At 37.0% G+C, this 23,510-nt stretch overlaps 1 protein-coding gene across 3 annotated transcripts in view; it reads left to right on the plus strand.

The window, feature by feature from the left end:
* The window catches only part of SLC24A2 (solute carrier family 24 member 2), a 106,333-nt gene that overhangs the window by 34,969 nt on the left and 47,854 nt on the right, over nucleotides 1-23,510 (plus strand). For 2 of the 3 annotated variants that reach the window (XM_075078674.1, XM_075078672.1), the window contains exons 3-4: nucleotides 21,311-21,349; nucleotides 22,422-22,530. In XM_075078674.1, the coding sequence (XP_074934775.1) occupies nucleotides 21,311-21,349; nucleotides 22,422-22,530 (148 nt within the window). The remainder of the gene's footprint in view (nucleotides 1-21,310; nucleotides 21,350-22,421; nucleotides 22,531-23,510) is intronic. The other variant, XM_075078673.1, reaches the window with a different exon arrangement.

Here is a 23,510-nt window from a genome sequence, read left to right on the forward strand (position 1 = left end):
AGGAGAAAAACAGCAGATGGGAAGCCTCTATAAAAACGACAAGAAAATGACCCTTTTGAACAAATCTTTCTTTGTAGGTTTGATAGAAAAAAGAAAATTCAAGGAGTGTGTACGTTAAGACTTCAGTTTTCCTTACACCATATTTTGAGCCTCCTTGAAATCAGTAAATAAAGCCAAGAATCATTCGAACAATTGGATGATGCACTATGCACGCACCTCTAAGTATAGCCATATTCTGCAGAGCAAGAAACAGCTGTGACAGTGCACATGCATTTTAGTAATTGAACAGTAAACATAGAAAATGCTAGTACATCAACATCAGATCTAAGAGAAAGATTAACTAAAGCAAGAACAGAACAGTTCTTGAACTGAGATTGATAGAACCTGCTATTTTAAGTCTGGCTAACTGTGCCAAGGTTAATACAATGTCAGCATCTCTCCCTCATATCTCATAATGCCTGCAACCTCTCTGAAAATATAGGTCCACACAAGAACTGTTTATGTGTTGATAATGCTTTTGTTGTAATGACTAAAGGTACTTTAAAGAAGTGCATTTTTGGAACTCTGATGATGTCACACAGTTTCAATGATTGCTAGGCTGAAAACTTTGGTAGCTGAGTTAAACCAGGATACTTTTGTTTAATTTCCCTGTTTATCATTAACTGCATAAGCAACAAAGACCAAGACTTCTAAAGGAATTGATATGTGATTTCTACTAAATCTGAGAGTTACAAAACTTCAAAAATGCTACAATAGCCCTCTTAGGCTGTTGAATGCCAAAGCTCCTTCTTGTCATTTGTCAGCAAGATTTGACTTGGCATTTATTCTTGCTTCATTCCAAGACTTCAGAAACAGCACCAGCAAGTGCACACCCAAAAGACAGGATCCTGCTCTTCTGTTATATTCTCAAAAGGTTACAGGGCAATATCAACTCTAGGGGTGTGTTCCTGTTGTAATCACTATATATTTTACCACTGATTCCAGAGAAGACAATTTCATGCCTTCATTTTGACTGGCAGGGCTTTTTAATTTCTTGATAGGTTTTGCCATTATGCAAATAACAGTTTTCTAGCCAAGGACAGAATAAGAAAGTGTAGAAGCTAAGGGCTTTCATGTGAACAGCATAAAGTACCTGGCCTGGTTGATTGACAGAGCCTTGCTGACACAAGCACCCATCTAGATCAGTGGAACGAAGTACACCAGAGAAGAGTTTTCAGTTGGACATGATCCAGCTCATCAGCAGGCTTCCCTTTTGCTCTGCTCAGAAGATTCCTGCCTACTAGAGAATTAACCCAAAGGTTTATTGGCTGTATCAGCAGAACCCTAGAAAATATGAAAGGAAGGTGTTACCCATTTATTTCACCACTCTGCTGATGATTCTGCTTACATTGAGTTGGTCTCCGCTTATAATGGGTTAACATGTTGGTACATGCAGGCAGACTTTTAGTACAGTAGTGAAAGGATGTTTTGTTTTGTAAATTTCATAAAATCAAAAGCAAATATTTATGTTACATAAGATTTAGAGTTAGATTAAAACATACTTTGAATCTCTTGTTTGAATTCATACATGCATTTCAACAATAAAAAACATTCTGAGCACCAGCCAGAAAGAATAGCTCTTCAAATGTTTGTTTTCATCATCAAGCAAAAACGTTGCCCAAGATGCATGGGATTTAACTAGAAGCAGATGGAAATAGAAATATCAATTGACAAGGGAATAATGAAGGTACTGGATGATTGAACCAAAAATGTCACTCGATCATTGAATTTTCCATGTGTGACTGGAAAACACTTCACAAAAAGTCCGTATTATTATCTTAATTTTACAGATAGGGAAACAAACAGCAATACAATACATCAAAGGGGGAACCAAGAATATTTTTAATCTTTTGATTGTTCAGTGTGATTAAGTAGTGCTTATTTGTATGAATAATCGCTGTAGTTTGTCCTAAATGTACAGCGATGGTGCAGCCCTCTCTAGAAGGGAGATCAACACAGAAAAGATAAATTTATATCTTGGTAGGTTGCTCTTGCTCTTTTTAATGTGGCTAATGAAAAAGCTGCAGTATTCACTGAGGACCTACTTCACAAAAGTTCTTAAGCACACATTTTAGTTTGATCAAAGATACACTTAATCAGGTTTTCAATTTCAGAATAGACCCTGCAGTTTTTAGCATGTGGTGAAATGCAGGGATTCTGCATGGCTCCAGAGCTGCACAGGGGGAAAGGAATATGCCGGTTACAGGCGGAAAGTAGCTTCAACTCACATTGCCAGTACTACCTCAATCCTAATGTTTCACAGTCTCTTGCTAGAGATGTCACAAGAAGCATTTGAAAGTGTCTCTGTGACACTTGTGTACTCTTTCCTCCTCCACCTCGGCTAGGACTGCAAAGCTCATCCAACACTTACCTGTCTAAATAAACAATAAAGCTCTCAATAAAGCTGACATCTTCCTACTTTAGTCTCCATTATCCTTGCAGGACTAGAACCAGTGGCTTTAAATAATTTTTAAACCTGCCATTTATTGGCAAATAACATTTTAGATCACCTCCTGCCTTACAGGAGTATAAACATTGCTACACATAATAATGGTCATCATTGGATCTGTAATATTTTTCCTTTTGTATTTTAAAGAACTAAATGAACTAGTATACAAATTCTACATAGGTTTCTGCTTAGCTACTTCCAGCTGAAACATGGGAGCTTTCAGTACCTTGTAGGACCACTTCCTGCCCTCAGCTTTGTGAAAGAAATTCTGTCCCTGCCTTTGGTCATTGAGGTTGAGAAGTGACAGGATGTATGGGATTCAGAAGCATTAGCTGGTACTATGCAGGTCTGTGCCAGTATTTAAACCAAGAATTCATCAGCAGTATGAAGAATGCAGTTCCATTTTCTGCCTGGAAACAGGAAAACTGGAACTAAATCTAGCTCAAGAAGTTGACACCTTCTTTGTCAGGACTTGCATTTCTTTCTAGCTGTTCCTTATACTACATAACTGAGACCACTTACCTGTCCAAAACTGAGAAAATGCTGAAACTTTCAAATATTGTGTGAAGTCCTGTAGAGCACTGGTATGAAGTGCTACTTACTGTACTCCTTGCAGTCTTCTTAGGTCTTTGTCTGGGCACTCCCCTGGGTGATAAATCCAGGACCCAGCCTTCACTTGGAAACAGCGCTGACAAAATAGACTGGCAGGTAAGCAACCCCTCTTTAAAGAAAATGTTATTAAGATATCATGTACTGAGGCAAATTCTGTAACTATCAGATAGGAAATCTGGCGCTGCTTTACTGAGGTGAATGGGGTTCCTTTGGTGCCCGGTTTTCTGACATCTAAGTAGACTTGGGAATTAACATTGCTTAAATAAAAAAGTGGATGTATTGAGAGGAAGAGACCTTTTTTTATTATGGAGCTAGGATTAGGCTCCCTTATCTTCCTGCAGAGTGGAAATCTAGATCATAAGGCTGTAAGAAATGAATATTCTCACACTTAGTGTGGGAATAGCTTTTCCTCTTGAAAATTTATGTGAAAGAGTTCTGAGACTTTTAAGAGAAAAATGCTGGAGTAGCCAGAGAGCTACATTAGTGCAAGCAGGAAGTGGCCTGGGATGAATTAAGTGCTTGTTCTTATAGAAGAATTGCAAGTAAGGTCTTGTTTCCTCTCTCCTTCCAGGGAAAGGTATGTCCCAGCTGTGTCCCAACAGCTCACAGGGAGGAATGAGATGTCACAAATTTGTCTGATCAAATGCCAGATCCTGCTTATCCTTTCCATTTGTACAGGGGACAGTACAGCTGATCTAAGCTGACTCTAAAGCACCTCTGGTAAGAGTGATTTGGATAGGCTAATGATCTTATATTTAAATGCGACTTATGTCTGCTACTAATTTTATTCCATTTGAAGCAAAGATATTAATGCAAAATTACTTAGAACTTACTTACCTAACTTGTCAAAACCAGCAAATTCCAGATACAGATGGAAGTGAAATTTCATCAGTGTTTCTGTGGATCCTTCAAGGGACTGTAGGGGTGGCTTGCAGTCTTCCCCACTAACCCTGCTGTTCCCCTTCAGTGCTTGTCATCTGTGTGGGAGAAGCAGCAGGTCAGTGTTTGCCCCAAATCCCAGGGTAATCCACAGTGGACTGCCTTTGTTCTCACTTCAATGGTTTATAGTCAACTGCAGTACAAATGCCTAAAAAACCACTTCTGGTATGTTAGTCTGCTGATTTTTATAAACATTCATCATGCGAAGATGTAGGACAGGAGACAACAATGAGAAGTCCTCAGGACTGATGGGACTCCTGCCTTTGGTCATGTGTACCTGTACCAGGGATGCTATGAAAAGCAGTACACAACAAAGAAAGAAACCTCTCTAATAACAGCGTGGAAGTGTTGGGCCTCCATTGAGATTTGGTTTAGCTTTTCTGGGATTTATATAAAAAGTCTTTTATTAATAAAACATTAGAAGGAGCATCTGCTGTTACAAGTTATCCACAAAAAGATTCTGGATGACGAATGCTGTAAAATACACGTAGAGTAGTACTTCATGAGCCACTTGACAGGTGTGTGGAATGCAGGTGGAACATAGCAGGTATGTGACAACATACTACAACAGCGTGTGGCAATGTAAATAAAAATGAAGAAAAACTATTACACTTTTCAATAAATATTTAATATAGACCAAATAGACCCTATCACCCAGTTTTCCCAAGTGGTTTCTTGGCCTCTTCCTGTCTCAAATTATTGTGTCATTTATGGTGAAGTCTAGCTGCCTTTCAGCCAGAGATATTCCAGTGGTATATAAAGTGATTTTCCTGATGGACAGAGAGAACTATAGGCATTAAAATCAGTGGAAGTTTGTTTTTAATGCTTCAGGAGCAGGCCTAGTGGTTTTCAGCCCACTTTTTGAAAAATGCTTTGTAAAATAAACACACAATTATTACAGTTATTTATATAGGGCTTAGAATAAATGAAATTACTGAAATTTCAGCGCTATAATCTTTACTCTTGCCAATCATTCAGCTGAACAAAGGAAAGGCTTGGTGTTGGGATAAGGGTACTTAATTTTAGCTCACACGGTAAAAATATTTTTATTAATTTTGTGTCATTGAGACTAAACCTGGAGTACCGGTATCTGAATATAGTGGAGGAAAAATGTAAAAATCATCTAATTGTACCCATAGCAAGTGCTTATAATATATTTTTTGGAAATACAAGCTCACTATGCCCAGTCATTCTGAATAGTGCTCAGTCATTCAGATAGCGAGCACTATTTGGTGAGAGTAAAAATTATAAACATGATGAAGGGAATATTTTTGTTTATTATTTCATCCTCCAAATAAACTTTCTGAACCACCAGGTTTTTTCATCCAAGATTTTCTCACACATATCTTCATTTGGCATGGCGTGTGGTAATTAAATATCACCTGGCATGAAAAAAGTAAAGGTGAAAAATAGTGAAATAATCATTACTTAAGAAGATCAACTCTGGCCTGTTGTTGGACTCAGGCAGAAAACGTCTTCACTGCAGATTCTGTTGATTGCTGCAATGCCCATGTCTAATATAGTCATTACATTTTACCATGGAAACAGACTTATCTTTTAATTTCCTCTCATAATTAGTCTTGTTTGGTTGGCTTATATGTAAAGCCTCTCTAGCCTTTTTTTGAATTATAATTGCACATAACTGTGGAAGTAGAACTTTTCCAGGGCTGGAAAATGAAGGAAAGTTAAAATTAAAGAAAATGTAAAGAAATAGTTTGCCAAAATGGGGACTTTGAAATGAAGTGAAAAACAGTACATTATCTTATTGAATGGTTTCAATTTAGCCACGTTTACTGGAAAGACAAAAGAATGGCACTTCTGTGACTCTGAAATAATAAAGTTTTGGAGATGAGAAATACCAAACATTTCTGCAACTTAATGTTAGGTGAATTGGTGAATGCTCTTGCAGAGTGTGATAAATGCATTAGCATTTTTCCTGTAATTTGATTATGATTATTTCAAGATATGTGTATGAAACCTCACGTCTCAGAATACAATTTCACAATTATAAAATCAAGACTGTAAACCATTTTCATTCTGAAGGATGAAAGCCAGTTTTACGAAATTAATTACATACACTGCTGCTGAGGGTAGCAAATGTACACCTATTTGCTTATGACAGAAAAGCTAGCATTATTGCTTGTGATGTTAGCACACGCCACTCCATAAAAAAATTTAAGTATATTCTAAGCTAGCTATAGCTGTGTGTTTGGCCCTATTTGATGTACCAAAAGAGTATAAAGTCTAAGGACCTTACCACTTCACTGAGTTAAAAACAAATTGGGATGCAAATTGGCAACCTCCAAAGAATATTAGCTAAAAAGTTCCATTTAATTTAGTTTTGTTAGGTCATGAACTTGCCTGTTGTGATCAGCACAGAAATTTGTCTTTAAGCAGATTCTGAATAAAAACTGAAAAGAATTAAAAAGAAACAAGTGCTTGTAGATAATATCTAGCCAATAGCATGGAGCAGCAGTAACAAGTAGTAAGTGAAGCAGAGATGGCCACAGGAGCAGCGTGGCTGACGGATTGTGCAGGTGAAACAGTGCAAGAATGTAAAAATATAAATAAGCTAGAGGAACCAGTGTATTTTCTCCTTTGTCTTAAGGAATGAAAAATCCTTTTAACAGAGAAGACATTTTCAGATATTGAAAGCATAACACTGATATAAATTGTTGTAAAAGTGGAAGAAGTTTCTGGTATTTATGTTATTTTCTAACAGAAGCTGAAACATAGAAAATTGCTTTATGGAGGATGATTCCTTCAGCCTTCTTTGTATCACTAAGAAAGCTCCACGCTGAGCATTTATATTGGAGACAGATGAAAATGAAGATGCTTTATTTGGTTACCTTAATAGCTTAATAGGCTTTACGGATTATTACTCTCACAAGCCTTTTTGAGCTTATAAAATCCTAATGTATTTGCGCTTCGAAATTATGAGCTCAGTCCCAAAAACTCTTACTTGCATGAGCCTCTTGGTTAGTTGCCTGATACAATGCCATTGATCTTTAACAGTCTGCATGATTGACACCCCTGCGTGATTGACACCCTGTGCTTGTACTGTAGAAGACAGAAAGGTGCAAGAAATTCCCAAGGGGAGCCAATTACTCTATAGAACTACCACATTCCACTCCACTCTGTCCTTGCCAAATATTTTTGCCCCATTTGCATTCATGCTGCAGCTAACCAAAAAGCAAATGGTATGTGGTAGATGTTAATCAAAACTGTATTTATATAAAAACTGTAGATTTGGGTGACATTGACAATAAAGAAGGGTTCTCACCTAGAGCAGGCACAGCATAGGAGTTAGTTCTCCTGTAGGAGTGTCAGGCTACAAAGTCTGTTCAGCTGCATTTGAATTCAGAAAACCAGCCCCTCACAAGCTGGCATGAATCTACTCAAAGATAAATCTCCCCTAGTTTGCTGTGGCTTTCCTAGGGATTACATTACATTCCTCTGTCCCCTGAACTGCCAGGTGCCCATCCTTTTGGGTATCACAAGGTTTTCTAGGCTTGCTTTTTGTTTTGCCATGTGTTATTGATCTTTTCATATTAGACCAAGTCTCCTTGACTATTAAGCTAACATTAAGTCTGTCGTCCGTGGCCAAAATTGATGCTGGTGTGAGTTTTGCCATAGGACTACATTTCTGGCTGGAGCACCTATAGCTATAGCCCTGAAAACATCCATGGAGTTACTTGAAAAGGTGTAAAAAAAACTATGCACAACCTGACAATTCTTCAGTGTCCAGGGCTCTCTAGTTGACAGGCTGCATTGTTTTCTTTTAACACTGACAACAGTCTGTCATTTGGATATTTCTACAGGCTTTCCCTCCAGATGTTTCTTGCATTCAGTGGTGTAGTTCAGGGAGGAGCTAATGACCAGCTATTGCTGCAAGCTTTTCTGGCTCAAGTAGCATAAATATGTACATTTGGAATGAGCAGACAGGAGTCATAATTGCATCTCTCCATGACACACACTCAAAACTGAGCCTGTTTAATCTGCAGCAGACTAATTCACTGCTATCAGCTGGTTTTTGAATAGTTCTGTTGATCTCTTGCAAAGAAGTGAGATTTGCACTGCATGTCATTTTCCATTCTGGTATTAAATGTTCTGTCAGATACTTCTGACCACAGCAAAGGTCATATGTAAACTTTAGTCCTGAGGTCACTGGCAGACATTACAGGGAAACTGGCAGTGTTAAAGAAAAATGGAAGACAAGACAGTGAATACGTTAGTGACGTAGACCTTATAAAAAATAAAAGGGAAAACAAAACTGATTCAGAAAGTGTTGAGGAAAAAAAACCACAATCAAATGGTCCTTCTGAGAATATCAATCTGAAAACCAGACTGGAACCAGACTAAGAATCCTGAATCAAACCGTTTCTGCAGGAGATTCTGAAACCTTGTTCATTAAGTGTGTGGAATGGGATTATTTCTGTTTAACATAATAAAATTGTAATTTTCTTTAAAGGACTTTAAAAGGGCATAGGAGCAGTTCGGTTTTTTGTTCATTTGCAAGAGTGAGTCACCTACTACTTAAAGCTGAAGTTTCACTGAGTGTAAGAAATGGCAGCCATCAAGAAGTTGATACCTTCTACCTGTGACTTTTTTAAGAAATCCTTGATCTTGGTGAAGTCATTGCTGAAAATTTTTGCTCATACCTTGGGGAAGACAAATGCAAAAATAAGGGATGCTATATACACGAAGAAGGTTTGCTTCTCACTGTATACTACACTAGCTCTTGCATGTGACCACACCACCACTCTCAGCTTTTTAATGCAGAAATGAAACCTGCTTGCTTTAACTTGTTTAATTCTAAAAAGTGGCTTATGCCAATCTATGTTTACAAAGTTGTCTTCAGAAGCATAAAGCAGCAAAAATATAATCTTATAAATGAAATTGAGATTCACCTTAATGGTTTAGCTTCTTCCTGAAATCAGAAGAATTTGTAGGCATTAGACAATAGGCATTAATTTGCGTAAGTGATATATTAGGCAAATTTAAAGTAGACAAATGACCTAGCAGACTGAATACTTTTTGTCATTAGCCAAAAGCGACTTGCAAGGATTTAGATCACAGAGCTAGATTTCTCTTCAACTAGTGGAATAAGGGAGTGAATGAATTAAGGAAAATGTTACATATTTTTTCTAAAGAAGTCAAGCACATGCATATCACAAACTGAGGTCCTAAATGACAGAAAACAAAGTACAGAGATGATTCTAATTCTTCTTTCTATAGATGAGTTCACATTATGAGAGATAAAATGCCTGAAATAAACAAAATAATGCTCCAATTCCCAGTAGGGGCAATTACATGAAAATTGATAATGAAAAATTTGATGCAAAGATTTTAAATTACTCTGTTTCAATTCAATAGCAAGCAGGGTATTATTATAGAAAATTCATAGTGCAGTGATGACAGTGAAAAAATTTGTCCTTCTAAATAAATTGCTGCATCAGCCTTTCACAACTCTTTGTGTATCCTGACTTCTTTTTGCAGAACTTGTGATGAAAGTGACTGGGTTTTGCTTGTTTGGGACATTGCTAGTTATAGTTCTTCGTTCTGATTTATTTAATTGTCTTTAGGTATAAGAGATGCAGTGTCTATTATTAGTTTTTTCACAGTACTTTCATCAGAAACATATGAAAGGTCTTTTGTTGGGTATTCTTTCATGGTCCAGGAAAACATAGTTAACGTGCTCCACAAATGTTTCATGATCATTGTGATTTTCATACAAAAAGATGTAGTCTTAGATCTCAGGATTAATTTTCTGTGTCAAGTCATGGTTGGAAGGATTTAGCCAACAAGTCTACATTTTCTGGAAGATCTCCGTCCCAAGTTTCCAACAGCTGAATAACATAAATTCAGCGCCTTCCCCTAAAAAGCCCCTAAAAATTGTTAAAATTTAGTCTGCCTCTTGGTCCATGGCTCCTTCTTGGGCAGAGAAGACAGAATTTTCAGGCTGTCAGCCTGAAAACTTTATTTAATAAAAAGATAGATAAGAGAAACGCAGCCTTGCTTCTGTGGGTAGAACACTTTCTTCATGCTCACAAAACTTTGTACTTTCTGTGTTTTGGCAGTATTTTTGTGTTTTTTATGTCTTGACCTGTTTTCATCTAAGTATATCTCATCATTCTCTGTGGTCTGAACCAAAAGATGAGCCTTTTCTGTATTAATACAATTATAAATAAGGCTTGTAGAGTTGTGCTAACTAACTTATTTCCATAAGAGGAATGAATATACATAGCTTTTCCACAGGACAGATAAGAGTCTGGAGAGCAGTTTTTCCAAAGGCTGTATGAAAACCTTGCCTCTGTGCTGGCTTTGATGAGCTGTGCAGGTCTTCAATGAAACAGCTATATGTCCCCACACAAATCTGTGTTTGTATTTTCTTCGGCTATCCCCAGAAGATTGCTAGGCATTGGCAGTGCTGCAATAGATTGTTAGTATACCAAAATCTGCGATCACCAGGGTTGATTCTGCAGTCCTTGTTTTACAGATGGCACTATTAATCCAGCAGACAGGAGCAGCTCGTGTTTATTCCCAACCTGAATGAGCTTTCAGCTAGACACCTTTTGGGTTTGCCTCCTGTTATAGTTCCTGCTTTGCCATCCTTTAATGAGCTCAGTGAGAAGTTTATAAAGTTGTCCTTATTTGCCTGTTACTCTGAATGTGATGGAAGCCAGGAGTGAAAGCAGTGAGGGGTGTGGAGGATGGCTGAGCTACAGTATGACTACTCTGGTGTTGTGTAAAGCTGCTCTGGGTGCTGCTAATGAGAGTGATCAGGTAGTTCTTTAGCTGAGAGAAACAGTGGCACAACTCACCATAATCTGCAATAGCATTTAGAAAGCAATTTTAAACGTGTAATTTTTTTTTAAATGTCTATTGCTGTGAGAGCTGACTAACATAGCTGGGACATGAAGTTACTTAGATGCCTTTTCCAGAAATCTTCTGGCAATTGATATTGTTGGAGCAGTTGAACTTTCCAGATCTCCAATCCAGTCTGATCTTGCTTATCAGGGTAAGTGACTGGATCGAGCGCCCCCAGTCTTCTCAGCTCTGCTTGTTGCAATGTTGCGTGACAGGGATACATGACTTTAAACTACACCAAGGTCTCAAGATTTTTGCATCTGGCTATATGTGCTGGGTGAGTCTGCAGGCTGAATTGGCAAAGTCCTGACAATCTGCAGGGTGGAGGAAGAGCCTGACTGAAAAAGCCCTTGACAGGCAAGGTTTGGGAGAAGGTGTGAAATAGGAGCACCTCCTGCAGATGAATTTATATAAAACAACAGCTTAGTAAGCAGGCAGCAACATCCAGAGAGAATTTTTAACCAGTAGCATACGCTGGCTAGTGCTCTGGTGATTCTTATAGCTGCATTGCAGTAGGACCTGTTAGCCAATAGACCCCTCAGGGTGGAAAACATACATACTGCAAAATGCATCTTTTCTTTTAACTATATTTTGCTTTATATGTGAAAATTTTGAGGCTGACACCTTGCTTCCGTTTGCTGTGAAATAAGTATCACATCTCTTCCTTTATGCTCGACCAGATGCTGCTCTCAATCAATTTAGTTTTATGCTAATCCCATGAAATTAATTCACAGTGATGTGAAATCAGACTTTGAGCCAGTTTTTTTTCTGTTCTTTTGATCTGTTGGAGATTTTCCATTCCGGTGTCCCCTGTACTTATTATTTCTTTATTTATGTTAAGATCATGATCTTACTCAGCCTTCTTAATTTTTGTAATGTAATTGCTAAATCTCTATAAACCAGAATGAAAAGGTTTTGATAATTCAGATTTAAGTATAATATTGAAAAACATGAATGGTTTGAGAGATTTCTATGATTGTATATACAGAATTCAGTTTGGAAATAGATCACAGTTAACAGGAATTGGACAGTAACAGTCCTAATCATTCTTTCTCATTCAATAAGCACAGTTTTGATTTAAAAGACAAAAAAAATTTTAATATGAAAAACACTCTTCAGATATTGCCACATATATCCACAGCCTGACTGCAAGAATACTTTTTATGAAGCATAATAAAAATGTATGTACACAGAGATATCTACAGTAAAATTGCCAGTAAAACAAACATGAGGCAGACAGACTAAGGGAGTTTTAGTCTGTGTTTCTTCTCATTCTGGCCACACAGTGTTTTACAAATGGAAAGATGGTATTTCAAAACTAAAATATATTTGTTCTCTCTGACTCCCTTGGTCAGTATTGCAAGCACAGAAACTTAAGGTTAACATAAAATATGATGTATAGAACACAAGATAATAAAAAGTGGCTTAAATTCATAAAATCCTGATTGGAGCTTCACAAACTCCCACACAAGAGAACTGTGTTTACTGACAACTTATCTTGATAGAGTGCAGGATCCTGAAGTTCAACTGGATATTGTGAAGAGAATCACATGTACGTTGTTTACAGGAAGTTTTTACGTGCTTGTAGAATGTTTGCAGAGTCATGTCGAGACAGAAATGTGCAGATTCATGGCAATGGGAATATTCTATAGAATCAAAGACTAGTTTATGGTGTACTTCCAGACAGCTTAAGACTGCAAAGCACATAATGATTTCTGGCTTACCTTAATTTACAGTTTTCTTTATATGACTAATTTAGTTGTATTAAAGGTTTATCCTAGGGAACCAGGTTGTTCTCTCTTGGAACAATCAGATCTTTGTAGATCCAGCAGTATGTGCATTACTTGAAAATGGATTTACATTGGGATGTCATTAAAGCCAAAAACATGCCAACCTAGAATGTCACCACAGGAACTGGAGTTTGGCTATTAAATAATCAGCAAGTATTTATACTGAGGCTCAGAAGGTGTTTTTATTTATTTTAATGGCATTCACATGCAGTATATTTCATTTTGAGGGTCCAGTGTTGCTGTCCAAGTCTTGTTTTCGTATCTTCTCTGTCACGGTCACTTCACTTAATGCTAGGGTGTCATTTTTGTTAAAGGCTTTCCCTGATCCTTCCATTTCTTGTAACTTTGATACTAAAGAAATCCTGGTGGAGCTGCACAGTATTCAAACCAGCGGAATATAACAGCCCTCTCCTTGGTAAATGCAGATAGTAATGATCGCACGGCTTAATGAAAGCTGCTGAAAGAGTAGGAGCATCCATCTCAGACAAAGAGGTGTGCCAGTCCCTGGAACAGAGGTGTTTGTGGTGGACTGGGTTTCCATGGGCATTGTATGATTTGCCTGCCAAAGAGATAGGAGGGGAAAAGGCAGCAGGGAAATCCAAGACATGGTGAAAGAAGCACGGGTTCTGGGACAAAAATAATGAGAGGAAAAGATAGATGCAGACTGAGCATTTGGAGGAGAACTGTTGGGTAAAAGGAGCCTTACAGCTGGGTTTAATGGCATGGTCTCCTGCTTATGACTCTTGCAATGCTTAGAGAAACCAGACTTTAAGGTTTTTTGTAGTGGAATGGGATTACATAAAAGATGGATGGGGTTGCTGTGAGTTTCTCTTTCTAATTGAAAGACCTTGCAGATTGTGATTTTGGCTAGTGTCTAACATCCCCTTCTATGTAAAAAGTACGAGTGTTTTCTGTGCTTTATTGCATTTATTGTCATGTAATCTTGTAAACCCATAGTCTCAGACCTTTTAGAGACATAAATAGTCAAAAAAATTAAAAAAAACTTTGATGGTTGTTACCTAACAAAACATTGCAAGAGGTACATTTTGATCCTTTACCTATAGCTATTGGAGATGCTGCTCTCAGAGTAGTTCTGCTTTGTAGCTTATTGCAATGAACATGTATGTTGTGCTCAGTAGAAGATGCAAAACCCAAGGAGCAGTTAATTGCTGAAGAGAAGGCAGTTATATCTGGTAACCTGCCCTAAAGCAATCAGCCCTTATCATCAGAATGAAGTTCTTTACAGTGTCTGTTTCTAGTTTACAGATGGAAAAATGGAGGAATGGTAGCTAACTGCTACATTTTGCCTGTTAGGCTGGTGTAAAACTGACATCCAGAGTCCTGCAGCCTAGAGCTGGAGATACGCTCCCAGGGAATGAGGATTTTACGTTTTGAAGCACAGTTATTTGAAACATTTGTACCTTAAGCATCATCCTAACTGTTTTGGTGATGCTTTCCTTTCTCCCTATCACCTCTTTTTTAAAATGTGTGAGGTAGGCCACTTTAAATGTTATTACTGTTTCATGGAAAAGTAGTCCCACAGGATAGATACAGCATGCCAAGCCTTTCCCTTTGTCTCATTTAAGGGCCAACACTCTACCTTCTGTTCTCTGTCTTCTTCTGACACTGTTGGAAGCATCAACTATTAACAATGCTCAGCTGGCTTTCTTAATATCATTCATTATTTTATATGCACCTCTCACATTTGATTGCATTCTTCTTGCAGTCACTATTCTGAGAAACTGGTGTGAGTTTCTGCCAGCTGACCATAAAGTCAGCAGAGATCCTGGTGACAAATACTCACCTGAAGGGGAAAGACAGAGAAATGAGCAGAGCTTGGTGGAAAGGGGACATGACCAGGGCAGGTAAGGATGCACTGATTCAGCATTTCTTCCCTTCAGGCTCTGCAGGCTGAGTTCCTCTCTGCAGCTGGAGCTACCCACATCCTTCAGGATCTCCATGGTGTTGGGGGTGGAAAGGCAGTGAAACTGCAGTTTTTTTCACCCTTGTGATGAGTCCTCTGCAATGTACAGCCAACTTACTGCAATGAGATTTATTGAGTAATTGCAAATTGGCATAGTATCAGCAAGGACTAAAATTTGTCAAATGCTTTTCTCTCTGGGAATTACTGTGACTACTTTTAAGGCAAACTCTAAAACCTCCATGATCTGTAGCAGATCCTTTATGTATATAGGTAAGCAGCAATCCTAGGAAATACTTTCTTGCTGGCTTACTACGTTGTTCATGTTTGATTGAGTTGTAAGAAATGAAGAGTGCGCATCTCTTGTCAGTAGTCTCTATGGTGTATTTGGAGTTCAGCTGAAAACCTTCCCAGCCCTCTGCCCAGAATCTGTAGCTTGTTTCATGTGTGATTTGAATTCAGACATTTTTAAATTTTGAGAACTTCTCTTGGGACACTTACTAATGCTTTCCCATGTAATATTGTTGATGAAGTAGCAGCATATTAAACACTCAAATCCAGATATTTTAAAGCTAGCCACATAAAACCATACTGAAGTACTTAAACTGTCACTTGTGAACAAATGTTTTGTGTGCATGAGTATCTAATGACTGCTGCAAGTATCTAGCCATAGTTTTTTTGTTTGGGTTTGTTTTTTTTTAAAGACTCTTTTGTCCCCCTGAAAGTTATATAGACATACAGAGCTATGGTGCTAATTTGTATGATTAAAAAAATAGCAAAAGGTGACTTCATTGACAGTCTTGAAATGAGGATAAGAGGACAACTTAAAACTGCATAATTACTTCTGACACTAAGGTGATTAAAACCTCATCAAGCCTTTAAGCTTGAGCTATTACATTGCCATTGTAAGCCAAAGATACCTGACTTTAAGCGAGTTCAGAGAAGGTGAGAGACATGACTTTCTTACACATGTTAATAACTAAATATCATGTGATTGGTCCTACAGGCTGTCTGGAAGAGTCCTGTTTCATATAATGGTATGCATAAAAATCTGGAACTAAATCAGGTGACCTAACATTAGCATGTGATTTAACAACTGATACCTTAAACGATCCATTTGTCACTGCTTGAATCAGCTAAGATGCATCTCTTCTGAACATTTATGAAGATTCACTATGTGTATGCACATTGGGTAATTGCATGAACAGATTGGCATAAAAGAGGCAATTGATCTGAATGAACAAAGCCGTTCTGCTTTGCCCAGGGCTACAACTTTCACACTAGGTCCCTGTAAACAAGCAGTTGTAAATGCAGGCACGTATCCCAATCTGATGGGCCAGTTCAATGTCTTTGAAACCTCAGGCTTAATTTAATAAATTCTTTGTTTAGATGAGTAAAGTAAGTGTACAACCTCAATTTAATTTTTGATATGGTTCTTGTGAATCACATTTCTTTTCTTCAACGCTACAGAAGTCTACTTCTTTAGGTAGAACTTCATGTTTATATTTAGCAAAGAGAAAGGTGAAAGGAAGGAAGAAGGTAGGCAAAGTGAAAAGGAATTTTAGTTTATTTTCCTACCGTGTGCCTACAGTGTGCTTTTTCCTCCTCAGTTTTAAATAAGATCTGAGGTTCTGTACTCAGTGTTATTCCACAGTCTGGCTTCAGGTAATGATCTACTAAGCAGTAATATGTAAGTTAAAATCCTTACCATCAGTTTACTGTAGCTTAAATATAGAAATATTCCTCTATATCCACTTGCAGTCTTTCCACATAAAGAGTCTAGAGAGTGGGGTTATGAGATATATCACCTTCAGTTGGTAAGCTGTACTGGCCCCATTGCAGCACCTGTTAGAACTTCCATAGACTGTGGTGGTGATGATCAACTTTTATTTCCATGGATATCTAGAAGAATTTTAGTTTAAGTATATTCATACCACTAGGACTTGCACTTTTCAGCTTCCTGCCAACCATATAAAGCCTACCTGTTGAGTAGGCAGGAGTTATAACACAGGATTGTTTTGGGATATTCACAAAAAGGAGGTCTAAAGGATTCTGATTTGGTAAAATCCAGATGTACACATCAAGAAAACTAGGTAAAATAATACCTTACTTGTTGGTTTTTTTCCTTCACTGTGCTCATTAGGTTTATTTCTAAAATCTATCTAGCTGACTTTGTTGCTTTGGATTTTAGTTCTGCATTAAACTAACATCATATGATTTCAAATAAATGCAGAACAGTTCTATTCCAAGTACATTACTAAAACTTCTTAGGATACTGATTTTCAGAAATGATCTAGACTCTCTTAAGTTAAATAGATGGACTTCAATGGCTGCTGTTGAAATGGAAAATGCATCTCAATTTCCTGTAGTTCAACCCAACACAAAACCCACAGACCTTAAGCATAAGTGTCTTGCAAAGATTAGTCTCCTATGAACCAAGAAAACTATCACCTGTAATTTACTTCAGGACTGACAAGCAGTGACTCATGGATAGGTATGAAATTGCAGAGTCCAGCTGTCACTTTTGAAAACAGATATAAGAGACAGCAGCAGAAGTCCTTCACTATAAAACATCTTGAGACAATTTAGCAAAACCCTATCTGGGCTCATAATCTACAATAGAGGCACCTTATTACATTCACCACCACATTGTCAGCTACCAAACATCATGAACTTTCATTATTCCCATAAAAGCTTATTATTAAAAATAGCTTTTCAGTTATTATAGTTGAAAGAGATTTAGCAAGGAGGAAAGACATGTGATCCCGTATTGTAGAAAGGGTGTTGAAACTCAATTATGTTTTTATCTGCTGTTGTTTGACAGCCTACTTTTCTCATGTTATGAGAAGGGAGTGGGCAGTCCAGTTTGCTAATCTTTTCAGGCTATGGAACCTGTAGCATGGAAACTTTAACTAGAGCAGCAACTCCTAAAGCTGCAGGCAGTCACGTCTCTGATTCTGATTTCGGAATACACAATCCAATAGATGGTTCAAGCTACTAGCCATTTTTTATTAACAAGGATATTCTGTATCAAATACCTGGAGCTTTTTGTAGATTCCGCTCCTCATTAGACTGTCGTGATGCCCTTTATCTTAAAGGAAAGCATGAGGATATTCACCAGTTAGTGAGGCATCATCTCCTGCATGAATTACTTCACGAGCCTGTTTCTCAAGAACCAATATTCCCAAACAATGCAAGGAAGATGTCAGGCTTGATCAGTGATGGACTTACGACACTGAGAAAAAGAGAAGTGTGAAAAGGATACTATAGACCATTTCTTCATACCAAGTAGGATTTTTTTTTATGCTTCCTGAAATAAAGTGTTTTAAGACCTTTAGCACAGGTGGATCAAACTTGAATACATGATCACTGGTACAGGCAGGAGGACAGACAAACTCTTTTGTACTGCCATGCCATACAGGAGACCAATAAATATTTTGGTGAATTCTCTAAATTAGTGAACTCTCTCATTATTAATCATTTTATCATTCTGAAAAAAACATAATAAGGGATTGTCCACCAGATACTTTTGAATAAGAGCGTATTCTGGAATGCATTGCTTTTAATTTGCAGAACTATAATCAATTCTCGGTTTTAAAAAAATTATAACATGTAATTGCAAAAGATAATTTTTTACTAGTAGTTCCTCCAGAAATACATGTATTGCACAGATAACATGGAATTTCTGTCTTTTTCTGATCCTGAGGGAAAAAATATGCAATGGTTGCCATGATTTAAGAACAAATCTATCTTTCTTTACAGAAATCAGTATTGACTATGTCCAAAAACAGTATTCGCTCCCAGTGCAAAGAAACACAACCATTTTAACCTTGGACCAGTTTTTAAGTGTTATCTTAAATTAAAAGGTTATATAAAATGTCTGAATACTAAATGTTTCTACACGGGAAAAATTATACTTTAGAATTCTTTGCCATGCAGTGTGTGATACCCAAATTACACAGTAAAGAACATATAAATGCAGAACTCACTGAAAACAATAGGAAAATGGTTTAATTTGCTATCGTAATGGGGACAAAATGCCATCAAATATATGATGTAAATGGCAACACCACAATTGAATTTTTCACTGCCATAATTTAAAACATTATTTTAAGGTGTTATTGTTGTTAATCCAGGAGATAATCCGGGTATTATAAGTATTTAGTATACCAAAATGTCAAACTATTATTTACATTCCTGTTTTTAAAACTGTGAGGGCACTTCCACCTTAAAATTCTGTTTACATTCCAGTCTTGAACATTTCTTCTAGATTGTAACTTGACTGGCAAGTTAAGCTCAGAAACAATTGTGTTACTAATCATGTGTGGAAAAAGCAATTTAAAAAAATCTGTTGCACAGTGTTATGTCCCATTCTGTACTGATGAAGAATTAATTTTTTTCAGCTGTGTTTTTCACTTTTCTTTTGATTCCTTAATGTATATGCAAAATGTATTATTCTTTATATCATAATTATCTTCTACAAATTAAATTAGGTAGTACAAATTATCATCTAGTTGCTTTCATACATTAATGCAGCTTCATCGCATTCCCTTTCAATTAAATGACAGTGTTTCTTTCAACATGAATTTTTTTTAGAAATACCCTCATATTAAGCCTAGAGCATGCTCAGTATTTTTCAGGTACGCTGAATGCTCTTAGCTCCTCTTGGCTGTAAGAAAAGCAACGTTCTTCAGCCCTTTGTCAGGTAGAAAATAACAAATTACTTACTTTTATTAGTTATATATTATGTTGTCTTTCAATATTATAATTAAGAAACAAATTTCCTATCTTCAAAAATTCAAAACCCCAAATAATAATTTTTTAAACTTTTATTAAAGGTCCAGTTCTGAACATTCATCCACATCTCACAAACTTTACTTCTGTAACTATACCCACCGATCTTTAGGATCTGATTGTCCTAAATTGCTTCTTTGGAGACAAGGACTTTTCCTGTCTTGTCCTTTTTGCTTTCTTGCAGTTTTTGCTGCAAGATAAATTTTCCCTCCCATGAAGGTCCCTCAAAGTATGCACAAATAAATAATGGATTTGCAATGATTTGCAAACCACAATTTGTGTGTGGATTTGTATCTGAAAGAGCATGCGTATGTGTACTATATATAGATATATAAATTATGCAAAAAATTTATAATGTGCATCCACTGTTTTAATGACATTTTAGAACACAGATTTTATTTTCTTTTTCTTTCCTTTTCTTTTCACTCCACTAAAAGTTCATTCCATGATGGTTGCTTCAATAGTCATAAAACTTTTTTCCTAACCACTTCTCACACAAGGACAGTCTAACTTCAGAGGTGACAAGTAGTTCCTTTATCAGAACAAAGATCTTTTCTTTGCCTCATCATCTCTTCTTCATATTAATTTTCACAGCTGGGGGGTAAATTTTTTACTTATTATGGAACAGAAACAATTCTGCTTTGTTATCAGTGTTTGCTCATAAGTACTTGCTTTCCACTTAACTTCAAGGTTAATTTACTGACGCATAAAGGCATGTCCTGAAAGTTAGTGCTGATGTGTGTCAAAAACTAGTTTCACTGCACTGAGATTGTTCCATAGAACGATCCTAACTCCTAAACAAAAGTTGTGATGTAATTTGTTTTCTATGTAATGCACCAAACAAGAACCTTGAGATGAAGGAAACTATTTATATGCCAGCTTGTGGGGAAAGGATTATGATCAAATAAGAATGAATGTGAGACAGATGGAGTTTGCACTGTGTCCTATTTTAATTAGTACTTGATGGCTGGAGTTTCATATTTTGTGTATTTTGGTGTTAACTTTCCTTCATCAGGATAAACAGAATAACTAAAAATATGATTTTATCACAGAACGTTCAAGATGTCACGGAAACATATTCCATGACAAAAGTTCTGGGTTCCCATTTAACACAAGTGTTAGTTCTATTAAAGAAACAGGCAAAACTCAGGACTACTAATCAGATACAAAATTTCGCATTTGTTTGTTTTCAGTGCAAATTCTGTTCTCCCTGAGAAGTGTCTCCTGGTGATCTGCTCTGCTGCTGTTCTCCTAGGGATAGCATATAGGAATCACGAATCATCTCCAGGATACATCACCTACTTGAAAGCATTAATTGCCTTTAAAATCCATTCGGAGTCTCATTTTCTTTTGTGGGGTTGCCTGCCTTAGCCAGAACTACCAGTTTGGGCTAAGTGGCCATTTGCTGTGAGTGGTTGAACCAAAATACCTTTTTTTCATTTCTTTGCCTAGTCTCTCTCTGCAAAACACCAAAGTAATGTTACTTCTTTTTAGGTTTTTCATTGAACTGTTGGTCAATCCTGAGTTTATCGCTTTCAGTTTTTCAGTACTCACTCTATCAAACTGGTTGATGTACAGGGAGTTCTCCTCCCTGCATAATTTGTATGAGATGAACATTGTGATCTGCAGCCCAGCTGCTGTGTGCCAGACCCTGAAATGACAACAGCTCCTGTCCAATAAACTGACAAGAATAAGACTCCTGCAACATTGTGGTGTGAATTTACTCTGATTTACTTTATCACTTTAAAAAGCACTTTATCATGCTTTAATTTGAGTGATTCAAAAACCTATCACAACACCATTCATAGGATCAGACATTTGTGGTGTTTTACTGCCTTCCCATTCTATGCATGCTCCATCTGACACTTCTTTTTGTTCTTTTTCCCATTCATGCAGTCACCTAATGCTGGCAACAAGGATGACCAAACACTGACGGTAGGCAGCAAAAGTCTGAGCATTTATTTCTTAGGATGGTGGTGAGACAAGCCTTACTTTTTGTTTGGCACACATCAGCATTTTTCTGAATTACGGGGATTTCTTTCACCCTCCTGTGCTGCTATAGAATGAAAACAATTTATTTCCAAAGGTAAAGCGATGAATTAATTTTCTTGTTCAGTTTCTATCATTTTTCATTTAGATTTGTATAACATCAAAGATTAATCCATGTACCATGTATTATTGCAAAATACTATTTTCTTCAGGGTTGGTTTTTTCCCTGTAATTGGATTTCATGGTCTTATTAGTCAGCAGCCTCTTGGCTCTGATTATCCTTTTTATTGGACCAAGCAGACAGCCATCCACAAAGCAGTCTTACTCTATGGGGTATATTAAATGCATCAATTATTATACTAGACAATAGTATAGGGGAAAGTACCTAGAATATGTTTTAAATTTCTTTAAAAGCACGTAGAAGATGCTGGTGTGTTAGCTCCATTGCTGTAGGTGTCTGCACTGACTTACCACACTCACAATCTGTTTTGCAATCAGTACTTAATGGATTGAACCAAAGCAAGGAGTATGTTTCACACTGGCTGAGCTTTAGGATTATGCCAGTAAAAAAAGGTACTTTCTATCCTTTTTTCTCCATAATTTTGATAATATGCATATTTTCAATGTACTGAGGCAATAAAAATTAGAACTTACTTCAAGGATTCAAACACAAGGTTCTGCAAAGAAACAAATTATTAATTCTTCCTGATGCAAGTGTGAGGTTTTTATTTTCTTAATATTTTAAGAGTTTTCACAGAGAAAGATTCTTTTTTCCCTGCTGTTTTCCTGGACCCTGGGAGACTAATGACTAATCTGATGATCCATCTCCTCTAGAGAAATTATCTACATATATATGGCAATGTTTAAAAAGGTGTAAAGTTTAATATAATCTGCTATAGGTGATGGTTGAAAATGTTTCACTTTGTAGTGAGATGTGAGATTAGTTTGTAGTGTTTCAGACCTGTTTCCACACAAGCAACAAAAACCCCTCAATTCTTTCCCTTATTTTTCCTCCTAGACCAAGCCACGACTCCAGCGGGGAGGAAGCTCTGCATCTCTCCACAACAGCCTAATGAGGAACAGCATCTTCCAGCTCATGATTCACACACTTGACCCACTTGCTGAAGGTATTCCTATTATTTTTGTTGTTGTTGTTGCAAAGGTGGACAAATACTTTTTCCTCCTTCCCATGAAACTATTTTTTGCATTTCTATTGCTTTCGCCAGTCTTTTCTGAATGTGTCTGAATTTTCTGAGTTTTGCACTCTTATGGCAACTCAGGAAATTTATTCATTGCAGGACTAACTAAAACTGATTGCTCGGTGGATGTGTATTGTTAACTACTTTTTTGCTTCATCTTTGGCTTCAGCAGCAATTTAGAAGTTACAAAAACTCTTATGTTCTTGTACTTTTCTAGAGGTTTTTTTTGTTTTCTTTCCTGGTTTTGATTTTGGTACATCAGAAAAAGGAAAAAAAGCCAAAACGGTAGGTAATTTGTCATATGGAATATAGTGAAGAATGAGACTCTCGTTTGACTTTGGGTGGTTTAATGCTGACAGAAAAAACGCAACAAACATCCCTCTGTGTTACATGCATGTTAACAGTTTGTTTGCTTTATCCAAGTGTGGTATAATTTTTTCTTTTCTTCAAGAATGAGAAGTTAGCAAGAAGACCATGATTGCTTCGGTCTGAAAAGTTGGGAGGAAAACTAACTGCTTTGCAGTTGTGGGGTGATTTGAACCTCAGCTTCTGGTAGATTTCCAAAAAAATTCAAGGCCACATGTTTTTTTGGTGAATGTGTGTTGTAGGCCTTTTCTTGCTGTAGTAATAAATGTAGTGAGAAATAGCACTTGTGAAGGAATTTTGAGGGACTAAAGAGACCTAAAATATTACTCACAGTGAGGCCTTCCAAACTTCAGTGATCAAAAAGTACATGTAACACTTCTTGCATTTAAGTTCCTTTGTGTTTCTCATTACATACAGCTTCTTAAATTGCTTTGTATCTCTTGGACAAAGCAAATCTACTTTTCCATTTCCCTCTTCAAAAGCTGAAGCTGATGCTCATTTTGTCAACCCAAGGGCAGTTTTAGCCCTTACAGTCTCCACAC

The sequence above is a fragment of the Phalacrocorax aristotelis genome, chromosome Z, assembly GCF_949628215.1.
Source record: "Phalacrocorax aristotelis chromosome Z, bGulAri2.1, whole genome shotgun sequence".
Lineage (NCBI taxonomy): Eukaryota > Metazoa > Chordata > Aves > Suliformes > Phalacrocoracidae > Phalacrocorax > Phalacrocorax aristotelis.